The sequence below is a fragment of the Leuresthes tenuis genome, unplaced genomic scaffold (assembly GCF_036924035.1).
Source record: "Leuresthes tenuis unplaced genomic scaffold, fLeuTen1.0.hap1 SCAF_19, whole genome shotgun sequence".
Classification (NCBI taxonomy): Eukaryota; Metazoa; Chordata; class Actinopteri; order Atheriniformes; family Atherinopsidae; genus Leuresthes; species Leuresthes tenuis.
The window spans coordinates 27,105,879-27,119,362 of NW_027325373.1; the positions used below are offsets into that span (position 1 = coordinate 27,105,879).

The 13,484-nt window shown below is 41.3% G+C and overlaps 1 protein-coding gene across 1 annotated transcript in view; it reads right to left on the reverse strand.

The window, feature by feature from the left end:
* Positions 1-9,380: 9,380 nt before the first annotated feature.
* auh (AU RNA binding protein/enoyl-CoA hydratase) overlaps positions 9,381-13,484 on the reverse strand; it is a 30,079-nt gene continuing 25,975 nt past the window's right edge. The window contains exons 9-10 of the mRNA XM_072371435.1: positions 12,483-12,530; positions 9,381-10,300 (exon numbers count right to left, since the gene is read on the reverse strand). Of these exons, the coding sequence (XP_072227536.1) occupies positions 10,223-10,300; positions 12,483-12,530 (126 nt within the window). The 3' untranslated portion in view covers positions 9,381-10,222. The remainder of the gene's footprint in view (positions 10,301-12,482; positions 12,531-13,484) is intronic.

Sequence of the window (13,484 nt, forward strand, 5' to 3'; positions counted from 1 at the left end):
TCTATGAGTGGGAGTCTGCTTGTTTCCAGCTAAAACTGGAGAAACATGATCTCTCCTGTTAGTTCTCATCAGAACTCTGGCTGCAGCATTTTGGATCAGCTGGAGGCTTTTCAGAGAATATGTGGGACAGCCCAATAATAAGGAATTACAGTAGTCCAATCCTGAAGTAACAAATGCATGAACTAGTTTCTCTGCATCACCCTGAGACAGGATGTTCCTGATTTTAGCAATATTACGAAGGTGAAAGAAGGCAGTCCTAGAAACCAGTTTTATATGTGCGTCAAAGAGAAATCCAAATATATAACTTCCTGTAGCAGCCTAATGCAGTTCCTTTAATCCCAATAACATGTTTGAATCGTACCTCACTGGTCGGTCCTTCAAAGTATCCTGGCTTGGTCACACTTCTGCAGCGCACCACCTCGCCACAGGGGTCCCCCAAGGCTCAGTACTGGGACCTCTTCTCTTTGCCATATACACCAACTCACTGGGACAGATCATCCGATCACATGGCTTCTCATACCAATGTTATGCTGATGATACCCAGCTCTATCTGCCATTCCCACCTGACGAACACACGGTCTCAGCACGAATCTCAGACTGTCTCTCTGACATATCAACATGAATGAAAGCTCATCACCTCCAACTTAACCTCCCAAAAACTGAACTGCTTGTCTTCCCAGCCAAACCAACCATACACCACAGCATCTGCATCCAAACTGAATCCTTATCTCTTGCTCCATCAAAGGTAGCTAGAAACTTGGGTGTCATGATTGATGACCAACTAACCTTCAAAGATCACGTTACCTCGGTTGCTCGTTCGTGCCGCTTTGCATTACTAAACATAAGAAAGATCAGACCATACCTAACCCAACATGCCACCCAACTCCTGGTGCAGGTCATCTCCCGCCTTGACTACTGCAACACTCTCCTAACTGGTCTCCTAACTGCTCTCCTAACTGGTCTCCTAACTGCTCTCCTAACTGGTTTCCTAACTGCTCTCCTAACTGCTCTCCTAACTGCTCTCCAGCCTGTGAAACCTCTGCAGATGGTCCAGAACGCGGCGGTGCGTCTGGTCTTGGATCAGCCTAAAAGAACACGTCCCCCCTCTGTTCATTGAGCTCCTCTGGCTGCCCTTAGCCGCCTGCATCAGATCCAAGTCCCTGATGTTAGCTACAAAGAGCTTAATGGAACGGCTCCATCTACTTGAATGCTCTTGCAAAGGCTTCTGTCACAACTGGGTCCCTCCGTTGGTCCCAGGATTGTCGTCTAGCAGCTCCTACACCACGCCTAAGACAATCCAAACTCTGTTCATGTGTCGTCCCACGATGGTGGAATGACCTACCGAGCGCTACCAGAACAGGGGCGTCCCTGTCTATCTTCAAGAAGCTCCTGAAAACCCAGCTCTTCAGAGAGCATCTCCTATCCCAGCACTTACCTTGTACTTCCCTCCCCCCTCTATCTCTGCACTTTATCTTTCTGCACTTCCTTCTATGCCTGCACCCTATCTCTACTCTGTCCCCTCTGACAGAGTCGGACTCCTGGGTTCCTTCTATGTAGCTTATTGTTATCTTTATATAGCTGTTATATCCTCATTTGTAAGTCGCTTTGGATAAAAGCGTCTGATAAATACAGAAACAGAAACATGTTCAAGTCTCTGTAACAGAATGCTGTGATCGATCGTATCAAATGCGGCACTGAGATCCAACAGGACAAGCACAGAAACAAGTCTGCTATCAGAGGCTAAGAGGGGATCATTGGTAACTTTTACCAGTGCTGTTTCTGTGCTATGCAACAATTACTCTAATCAAAACAACAAATAGTTTTTCTGTTCATACACTTTTATCGACTCAGGGGTGTCCTAAACTACTGCCCTTATAGAAGGGAAATACAACTCACAGCTCCATGTTAATTTGACACTCAGATATATCAGCTTATCATCAGTAAGACAAAAAAACTTTTTAAAACACTTCTGTCCCTTCCTTATTGGCTGTGAGCATATTACAATCATATTACTTGCTTAGGGTTGGAAGTCTGTTACATTCTTTTCATTATGCCACTATCATCATTTTGGTGTCACCAACGCCAATTTGAAACAATTAGAAGTTTCCTATTCTTTGAAGTCATAGATCATTGTTGCCTACATGGGCAAATGAGGTTGTTATTTGACAAAAGAAAGTATTTTGCTATGTTGTACTCTGAATCCAGACTAGTACTGAATCAAATCATTTCTGTGCAAATTTACCATATACCACTGAAAACGTCCATCCATCCATCTTCGATAACCACTTAATCCAATTCAGGGTTGCAGGGGGCTGGAGCCTATCCCAGCTGTCATCCCGTAAGAGGTTGAGTACACCCTGGACGGGTCGGCAGTCCATCACAGGGCCACACAGAGACAAATAAGACCATGCACACTCACTCCTACCTACGGTCAATGCAGAATCACCCTGACATGCACGTTTTTAGACTGTGGAAAGAAGCCAGAGAACCAGGAGAGAACCCACATATCCATGGTGACAACATACAAACTCCACACAGAAAGAACCAGCTGAGATTAGAGCCAGGAACCCTCTGCTGTGAGGAGACAGAGCTAACCACAGTGCAGCCCCTGTTTGGAGCATTATTAAACACAAAATGCAAGAAAGAAGACCCAGCACTGCTGAGCAGCTGGAATCTTTTATCAGACAAGACTGGGACAACATTCCTCTTGCAAAGGTCCAGCAGCTGGTCTCCTCAGTTCCCAGATGTTCACAGACTATTATCTCACTTTCAAGACTTTTTTCATGTTTTATTGTGAATAAAATATTGGCTTATGAGATGTTAAAATCATTGCATTCTGTTCTCATTAACACTTTACGCAGTGTCACAAATGTTTTGGAGACATGATAAGACATTACTGTGAGTAAACCCTGACTTCATAAAATCAGTTCATATTATGCAGCACTTTGTGTCTTATTCTATATTCTGTAATTATATCAAGTCACACATCACATAGTGGCTTTTTCCATCACTTTCATATCGATAGAAAACTGACCACTGATTGAATGACTGAACTCCATCTTTTCCACTGATTGATGAGGCCATTAATGTCCTGTTCAAAAACAGCTAAAGGTACAAAGACCACAGACCATGACACTCATCGCCTTCAGAGACTCAGAGGAGAATGAACTCAGACAACCAAAAATGAAGAAGTAAACATATCCCTGCATTTTCTCACTTACACCTCCTCCTGCAGCTTCCACTCTCATCAAGGTGCATTTTAGTGCTACAAACATCACAAGGTTTGGCAGAGACTGAATTTGGGTTACAGACAGAAGGACTGGTGAGGGAGAGACAAGGAAGCATAAATCCGAAAATGTGATGACCGTGAACCTGATGGGTTAAGTCACTCAGAATTCACAAGAAAAGGAGTGAAGGAAAAGAAGAATCCACCCATCCATCCATTTTCTATACTCGCTTAATCCGTCGGTCGGGTAGCGGGGGGGGCTGGAGCCTGTCCCAGCGCTCATTGGCCGAGAGGCGGGTGCACCCTGGACAGGTCGCCAGTCCATCACAGGGCGAATAGAAGAATCATTGCTCATATCACTTAAATGGTGCGCTCAGACCAAACGTGAAAACTGTGTGGGTGGTGCACTTTCCATATAATTATAATATAATCAGTGAATAGATTCCATTTATTCCACTTACTGCTGCGCAAAGACAGAACTCACAAAGCTGTATATGTGCAAGTTAACACTTTGACAGCTTATCAGTGATGCGACTCTTCTGACATCACCAGGAGTATGACTCAGCTGATTTATTCATGAATGAATGGCAGTGATCTAATAGTCACTGGAGGACAAACTTAACTAGCGGTGTGAGATCCCAAAGTTTTGTGATTCCAAATGAAGTGTGAAAAGGCGAAACTGAAAAAAAGCCGTGGATGGAAGTGAATGAAGCTGCAGGCCTACAAGGTAAGCTATGAAAGAGTTGATCTGTTACTGGATTTCAGCTATTTATTGCATTTACCACAGATCAATTACTACAGGTGTTAGTTGTCTCAATCAGTCAGCTGGCCTCTTGGCTTGGGAATGGGTAGTAAGACTAAAGTCAAATGTGTACATACATGACTGTATTCAGATCCTATCTCATGTTTAACCACTACAAGTACAAAATGACAAAATCACTTGTTGAAAGTTAACTCTTTGGAAATATTGAGGTATTTTTCGCTTGGCTCAATCTTGATAATGCAACAACATATTTGAAGTTCTGAGATCTATATCTTTATGTAAAGTAATCTTCCATCCATCCATCCATCCATCATCTGCTGCTTCTCCGGGGGTCGGGTCGGGGGGGCAGCAGCTTTAACAGAGAAACCCAGACGTCTCTGTCCCCGGCCACTTCCTCCAGCTCTTCCGGGGGGACCCCGAGGCGTTCCCAGGCCATAGTCTCTCCAACGTGTCCTGGGTCTTCCCCGGGGTCTCCTCCCAGTGGGACGGGCCCAGAACACCTCCCCAATGAGCCCTCCAGGGGGCATCCTAACCAGATGCCACCTCATCTGACTCCTCTCAATGCGGAGAAGCAGCGGTTCTACTCCGAGCCCCTCCCGGATGACTGAGCTTCTCACCCTATCTCTAAGGGAGGCCCAGACACCCTGCTGAGGAAACCCATTTCGGCCGCTTGTATTCACGATCTTGTTCTTTCGGTCTCTACCTACAGCTCGGGACCAAAGGAGAGGATGGGAACGTAGATTGACCAGTAAATAGAGAGCTTCGCCTTCTGGCTCAGCTCCTTCTTCACAGACGGGTCGGTGCAGAGCAACACTGCAGACGCCGCACCGATCCGCCGTCAATCTCACGCTCCATTCGTCCCTCACTGTGAACAAGACCCCGAGATACTGGAACTCCTCCACTTGGGGAAGGATCTCATTCCCGAGCCGGAGAGAGCATAAAGTAATCTTAAAACAAGAAATGTGACAGATATGCGGCCACGCATGGGTGATGGTGTAAGTTAACTACCATCACTGTGAATTTTGTAGTTGCAGAATGCTTCAAAAACACTCCCACAGCTGAACTCACACAAGTAAAGCAAGGCAACTTTTTGCTTTATGTTTGGTTTCAACGCACCGTATGAACATTATGAAACATACTGTGCAACCCCAGACACCTTTCATGCACAAATCACTGTAGAGAAAGATCACTGAATTCCAGTTTGGGGATGTCCTGCTTTGGTAAACACTGAATCACTGCCATGGCTTAATGGCAAGTTAGGTTCTGTGAAAGCAAGTTGAATGAACTTACCTTAAGAAAACCAGCAGATGGCAGGAGAAACCATGTTACATCAAGCTGTAGAAAGAGGCCAAATGAGCTGCTATTTTTTTCCCTTGAGTTTTCAGTGACAAGCTGTAGCACCAGGAACCGTCCCAGTCTGACTCAGTTTACCAAAAAGAATGGCCACAGTTTTACCAAATAGTGGATAAAGTTTACCAGTTTACCATCAAATCTGAGTCATCCAGCTGAGGAACTAAAAGACATAATTTAATAATCAGATGGAGCAATAAAATGGATGCCCCAGAACATTCAAGGGTCCCTGACAAAAACTCAATTAAAGCTAAGTGTTTCCTTAACACCTATGGTTTAATATCAAAACAGCAAAATCTAATTCAATATTAAAACCTCAAGTACAAGTTTAAAGTTTAAATTAATGCTTTGTCTACTTTAACCAGATGGTAGTATAGGTGGCTCAGATATGGTCAAGGGGCATTTTCTGCAAACAGCTGTTTCTGTTTATTTAAAACAGCTTCGGTCTGACATCTGTGACAGATAAGGCCCCCCAGCACTCTAGGATGGAATATCACCTGAGCCATCCCTAACTATAAGCTTTATCAAAAAGGAAAGTTTTAAGCCTAATCTTAAAGGTAGAGAGGGTGTCTGCTTCCTGAAGAAAAAATTGGCAGCTGGTTCCACAGAGAGGGGCCTGATAACTGAAGGCTCTGCCTCCCATTCTACTTTTAGGGGCCTGATAACTGAAGGCTCTGCCTCCCATTCTGCTTTTAGGGGCCTGATAACTGAAGGCTCTGCCTCCCATTCTGCTGTTAGGGGCCTGATAACTGAAGGCTCTGCCTCCCATTCTGCTTTTAGGGGCCTGATAACTGAAGGCTCTGCCTCCCATTCTGCTTTTAGAAACTCTGGGAACCACAAGGAAACCTGCAGCCTGAGTGCAAAGTGCTCTGTTGGGGAAATATCCAACTGTGAGATCTTTAAGATGGGATGGAGCTCGGTCATTAATAGCTTTATATGTGAGGAGAAGAAGCTTAAATTCTATTCTGAATTTAACAGGGAGCCAATGAAGAGAAGCTAAAACTGGAGAAACATGATCTCTGCTGTTAGTTCTCATCAGAACTCTGGCTGCAGCATTTTGGATCAGCTGGAGGCTTTTCAGAGAATATGTGGGACAGCCCAATAATAAGGAATTACAGTAGTCCAATCTTGAAGTAACAAATGCATGAACTAGTTTCTCTATATCACCCTGAGACAGGATGTTCCTGATTTTAGCAATATTACGAAGGTGAAAGAAGGCAGTCCTAGAAACCTGTTTTATATGTGCGTCAAATGATAAATATCTACCAGTTTGTTTTAGATCCACACATGACATGTTGCTCTAGATGATTTAAATTTCCAGATGGATATTGTCAGTACTCAGTAGAATTTCTTCAAAGTCAATAATAGCTCAAGAGAACATAAATATATGTGAAATAAATAAAATTATTACTCTGTAGTACCCTGCACAGGCAGAACAATCCACAGCATATTTAAGACCCACAACTGTAATACTAACATGTGAGCATCTGCAATGCCATCACAAACCTCTGAAATTCTTAACATTAAGCATGCGCCGTACAGATATGCCGGACCCAAAATGAATTGCAATCCTCACTTCTACAATATTTTAAACAGATAAAGAGAATGCCACATTCACTCACACACTCATGCGGCGCGTCTCAGTCTGCACGATGATCATTCATGCACCGACGGATGCATCGAAAGTAACGTGGGGTTTTGTGTCTTGACCAAGGACACTTCCACACGTGGTTCTGGGAAGCCGGGAATTAAACCATTTTAGAACTCATACTTGTAAGTATATTATATTCTTACTACATATACATATATCTATATATCTATATCTATATCTATATAGATATAGATATAGATAGATATAGATATAGATATAGATATAATAGCTGCCCAGATAGAAGTAAAGAAAAAATAAATAAAAAAATTGACATTTATGCTGCTTATACAGTTCATGTGCAACTGTTTAATTAGAGCTGTGAGAGTGACAGGAGTTTTTAATAAAGAAATAAAGTTCCAGGTATGAAAAGCACAGATAGTGATAAGTAAAACCCTTTTATTACTAAGGATGACAAAAAATTCAAATCAGTGAAACACTGATAACAAACACCATATGTTGCCATGTCTGGGGAACAAGTTTGAAAGAAATTTTGGGTTACAAATCTTCAACTGTATAAAAAGCAGTAATACCATTATGTGAGGGAGGGTCTCATTAAAGACTGGTTCAAGTTTGGAGTAGATTGAAGAAATATGAATTAAGGATTATATACACATAAACATGTAAACTTTCCTCCTGTTGATCTCATAAATAGGATTAGTGCCTTACTAACTCAGTACATGACTTGCTTAATTAAATACTATAACAATTACAGCCATGACCACAGCCATGCAGCGGGCCGAAACAGTCATTTAACCAAAGTTTTACTAAGGGAAAAACAAGCTAGAAAAGTATAACAATTCAGGTAATTTAGTATTCATCCATCCAGATCTTTTACTTTTTGCCAAAGAAATAGTAAAGTTGGCTTTGCTTCAGCTGTAAAAGTTTAGAAAATGTTTAAAGCTGTAGAAAAAAAATGTCTTTGTAATTTGAAGCCCAAAAGTACATTCTGAGAAACGGTTAAAATGCTAAAATAACCTGTGCTTACAACAAGAAAGGAAGAGGCACATTTTCCAGACTGTCCTGCGGTCACAAAAACCGCGCCTAAGACAGTTCACTTAAACAGAAAATCTGAAAAATTGACACGCTAAACATTTCCCATGAGAAACGTGTGGGGTCCAGTCCTCCAGTATTGGGAAACTGGTCTTTCTTTACGCAACTCTGACTTGTGGTGGGATTCCCCCCGGCTTAGAGTTGGGACATCTGCCGGAAGGAGGCCAGCCACAGTGGGGATGTATAGTCTGTTGCCAGGCTCTGTGCAGCAGCAACACGAAGCCACAGGACAGGCCTGCACATAACCGCCGGCCATGGCTCAACTGTCTGTTTTCAGGCTCATATACACATCTCCCACTCATATCATCATAATAACTCTGACATTACTATCAGCTCTGCTTGCCTAATTTCAACCTAACAAGAACCCGATTCCACTGTAAATATCAAATCCTAATTACAAAACACAAAATCATGACTGCAGCCTCTGAGATGTAACCTCTGAGGGCTGAGGGGTAGCATCAGAAACTGCACCACCACCTTTCCCTCTAACTGCACTACATGGATCAGTTCATCTTAACTTTAGGATTTAAGTTAGATAAAAAAAAAATGTTTTAAATGGCCCAAGCCCTTAAACACACTAATAAATTACAACTATGACACACACACATACGTACAAATGGTAATGGAGCAACAATGCAAGGTGCTCGGCTGCCAGAGGGAGGACACTTAAGAGCAAGTGTGTGTGTGTCCAAACAATATCTGGAGGAGTAGAAAAACATTTGGCTCTAACTGCAATGAAAAGTGCAACTGATCTACTGTCTGGTGTAGAAACACTAATCAACATGAAGAGCTAACGTCTGCAGTGTGAAGAGCAAAGTCTGGCTGAACCAAAAATCTAGTAAAACCTGAGCTTTATGGACTCGCTTTACTATTTGACATTAGAAACACACCAGCTGAACCATGCAGCCTTTTAACGGAGATTTTGGCCTTTGCATTGAGTATCGAGGGCCTCTTTAGCAGACGTCAAATGGGCCTAGAGCTCTGAAAAAATATTCGGCAACTTTGAATTTGGTCGCAATCATTTATTGATCCAAACAAGGATGAAAAAAAAACAATGGTTCATGACAGCTTTGACTGGAGATGATGCACGTCTGCTGGAAGGCATTTTAATCTTTGATTCTTCATCATCATTGTGGTTTCCAGCATTGTTTTCTGGCTTGTAGAAAAGTTTGCTATTCACAAATGTATCTCATGTGAGTATATTTATTTAAAATCAGTTCTTATTACAGCTTCAGATTTACTTCCCAAAATGCCGGTATAAAACACTTTCAGTGCATGCGCACGAATCATTATCTACTTCTGTACACATTATTCCATTTGCAATTATGAGACACATGAACTGGAGGAAAACTGGGAGATTTATTCAGTTTTAGGCATGACAATTGTTTACAAAAGCATTAATGAAGAGTAAAACACATTGTACAGAATAAAGGCAGTTAAGAGGAGATTAATTAGTCTTTCTCTTGTGTGGTTACAGCGATGACTACAAACTCAGTCAACCTGCCAGTACCATCAGCGAGCTGTAAAGCACTGCTTAGATTTGATGAGAAGTAAGAGGCTTTTGGGAAATACTGCATATTGGTACCACTAAATATAGAAGACTTTTGGCCAAATACAGCATGTTAGGAGCTGATAATGTGAATGCATAAGATCACATTTGTAGAAAAAATGGACTTAGTTCATTTGAGTTTTAAAGCAGTATGTGTTAGTAAGCAGTTTGTTACAACCACAGAGAGGCACCACAATAAGAAAACATCAAATCCAACTATGCTATCAAATGATTAAAACTGATTTTAAACCACATGCACATTTCTGTCAAAAAAAAGAAGAATCTATGAAAGTTTTAAGTTCTGTTCACTTCTGATGGAAGCTGCTGTTAGTTATTGGCAGCCAATCAAACTGCAAAGAAAAGTAATCATTTGAAGATAATGATTACATACATTACAAGTGCTTTTAGCATTATAGGAAGCGACCAAATCTTGGTTAAATTCTTGTTTCTGCAAATCCTGAAGCAGTGAGCTTCTGCACCCTGTAAATGCCTTACACTTCAATTACTTAAACTAGCTAAAGAACCAGGCAACCATGAAGTCCTGCCATCAAACACTTCTGGGTACTGAACAGGTTAAGATGTTGATGTCACCCAGAAATAGACGAAAGCAGTGGTAATGCAACACGGATGGCTTCACTCGCCCTTGAAATGAGGACGCCTCTTCTCCTTGAAAGCAGCCAAACCTTCCAATCGGTCTTTAGTTGGTATCACCTTAAAAAAAACACAAGTAGTGAGGGCTGGAAAAAATACACATCTTTACCTGAGCTCTGTCTCAAGTCATCTTTTAGATCTAAGGTAGATTACATACAGCAGCGTGACATCAACATCTGTAAAAGAGTTATTGACAGTTTGTTAACACAAGTGAAGTGTGTTTTTCTAGATATTTTCTGAAGGACGCCGACTTTTGCCAAACTGTTCTCAGTGAGGAGATGAACGTATTTCATGCTAGAAATAAGGTCTGGGTTTAAAAATACCGGAGTTCCCCTTTAAGCTTGGCACATCTAACTGCTGGAAACTCTGTCCATTCCTCAAGGCCGAACAGTTTGGGCTCCAAGTTTGATGAGTTCTATTTTTGTTCACCAATCTTAAAGTCATAGCACAGATTCTCAAACAGATTGAGGTGTACTCTTTGACTGGGCTGTTCCAACATGTTTAAATGTTGCTCCTTTAACCTCTCAGGTGTTGATTTAGTAGTATGCTTAAAGTCACAGTCATTCTGAATGGGGAACCTATTCCAGGCCTTATTCTTAAACCGATTTTCCACAAGAGAGTTTCTATATTTTGGCCCCATCCGTCATTCCTTCCAGTTCCATTCAATTTCCCAGTCCCTGCTCATGAAAAACACTCCCACCGCATGATGCTGCCACCACCATGCCTCACTGTAGGACACAAACCTGTTACTTGGAGGCGGGGTTTGTTCCACATGTAGCATTTTCCTAATCTATCCTTCTCTAGAACTTTGTTCTTGACAAGTTTAGAAAGCTAATCAGTCCTCATCGTGCTGTTTACTTCGTGGGGATGCAGATTGGAGCCTTTCACAGCCAGTATATACAGTATATACTGAGAATATATTACACTTAAACTGCAAACAGGTGTACTTCATGAAAATAGTTATTTAACTGAACAATATAAATTGACAGCACTAGATATTTATTTTGGGCTTCAAAGGAAAGGAAGTAAATATTAAATGAAACAAATTGTTCTCTTACTTCACAAAAACATTTTTCCTTTAAATTTCACTTTACCTGTTTGGAATATTGTGTGTGGGCCCATTACATAAAATTCTTAATCATATTAATTTAAAAAACTTGTAATGCAACAAAAAAGGAAGAAGTTGAGGGGGAATCCTGTATTTGACACACCACTTTCGAATGCAGCTTAATTACCATGACAACTGCTAAGTGAGAAGCTGGGGGAGAAAGAAAGTTTTCGAATACAAAGTGACTGTCTCCGACAGAACCAAGCAACTACATCTATTCAAACAGAAAGTCGGAATTCGAACAAGGGGAGAGAAGTTGAGCTATGAAGGCTTCGACAGGAAGTCTGTGAGGGGTTAGTTTATGCAGGATTTTCCCTTAGCTAAGGACACACTGTCATGCTGGTTGGTGCTGACACACGTTTATATCATACGCTGTATTTCCTGTCATGCAATTTTATGTGGTTAATGCAAACACAATTAAGCTATTCTGCCAATAGTATCAAAAACACTATAAACATATACATAGATACATACATCCAGCGTTGAACTGGACCAAGTTGTTAAAACAGTGGGATGAAAAGTGTTTGCTGCACATTCACAGTCTTTAGCCAACTCTGCTGGAACATTAGCCTCAGATATAGTTTATCCACTGGGCTCTTATATCCTCTGAGGCTGCTGCTGGATGGAAGATGCATGCTCCTCAGTGCAGCTGACAGCAGAACATTTCCACCAGAAGCTGGCTTCATCCGTCCAGCAGGGTGGATGTGAGTGGGCGGGGCTTAGCAGAGGAGGCGGAGTGAACTTGAGGACTTTTTTTGTATTTTCAGATTGGAACTGACTTCAGACATCCAAATATATGCTCTCAAGCACAGATAAAGTGACTTTTTTCACAATATGTCCCCTTCAAAACAAAATTGGAGACTATTTCCTGTGGCACGTTAAAGCTCAGACTATGACAAAACTTTCTAAAGCTTAGATGTTTCCCAAAACCTCCATCAAAGCATTTAAAAACTGATCTGATGAGGAGTAGATGAAAAATTAACACACATACACTGCAGGATATGACAGTTAGTGTGCTTACTTTTATTATGGACAAAACATTGTAAAGTGACGGTTAATGTAAAATGATTGATTATGTTTTTAGAATATAAAACCAACATTAAAACTGATATACACTGTTAATAAAATACTCACTTGGGCATAACATGCCTCTTCAATTGCCAGACCTGTAGATAAATCCACCTGAAAAAGAACATGGCATCTCTCAGAGAAAGTTCACAATGAAGATGAAAATATGACCTACTTTTTTCTTACTTCATTCCCATATTCTCCAATTTAAACAAGTCACTGATCCCTCATCTGGATAAAAATGTGCCATCATACACACTGAGCAAAAATATAAACGCAACACTTTTGGTTTTGCTCCTATTTTTCACGAGCTGAACTCAAAGATCTAAAACATCTTCTACATACACAATAGATCTATTTCTATCAAATATTGTTTTATAAATTGTGTGTGTGTGTGTGTGTGGGGGGGGGGGGGGTCAGGAAAACAGTCAGTATCTGGTGTGACCACCATTTGCCTCATGCAGTGCAACACATCTCCTTCAGATAGAGTTGATAAGGTTGTTGATTGTGGAATGTTGGTCCACTCCTCTTCAATTGCTGTGCGAAGTTGCTGGATATTGGCAGGAACTGGGACACACTGTCCTGCACAGACTTTCTGCCCAGGGCCTTCAGAATCAGTAGTGCTGGCCTACCTTGATTAAACTATATAGCAATGGAACTGTTTTTTTTAACCAACTGAATTGAACAAATTCAAATTCGCCTCACTGGACCAATGATGTCAGAAGTTTTCCGTCCTCTGATTGGATGGTCAGAGCAAAGCTATCACAGGCAAGTTTTGCTAGAAAAACAGCTCCTAAGGATCTGAGTGACATTAATACATTGGATAGTTTCATCTTTTTGCCCACAATGGATGATGGAGAACGAGAAACTGATTTGGTATCAAAAACTTATCAAATTTTCTTTTCCAAAGCGGACTTTTCAAGAAAAGCTGGACATTGTGCAGAAAGGTTGGCCAAACCCATCGGTAGCCAGCTTGTCTCAGCCAGGAAAAGGGTTGGTTTATTTCAATACATAAATATTAAACAATAAATATAAAAGATTGAATATTTTGAACCGCTGATGTACGGG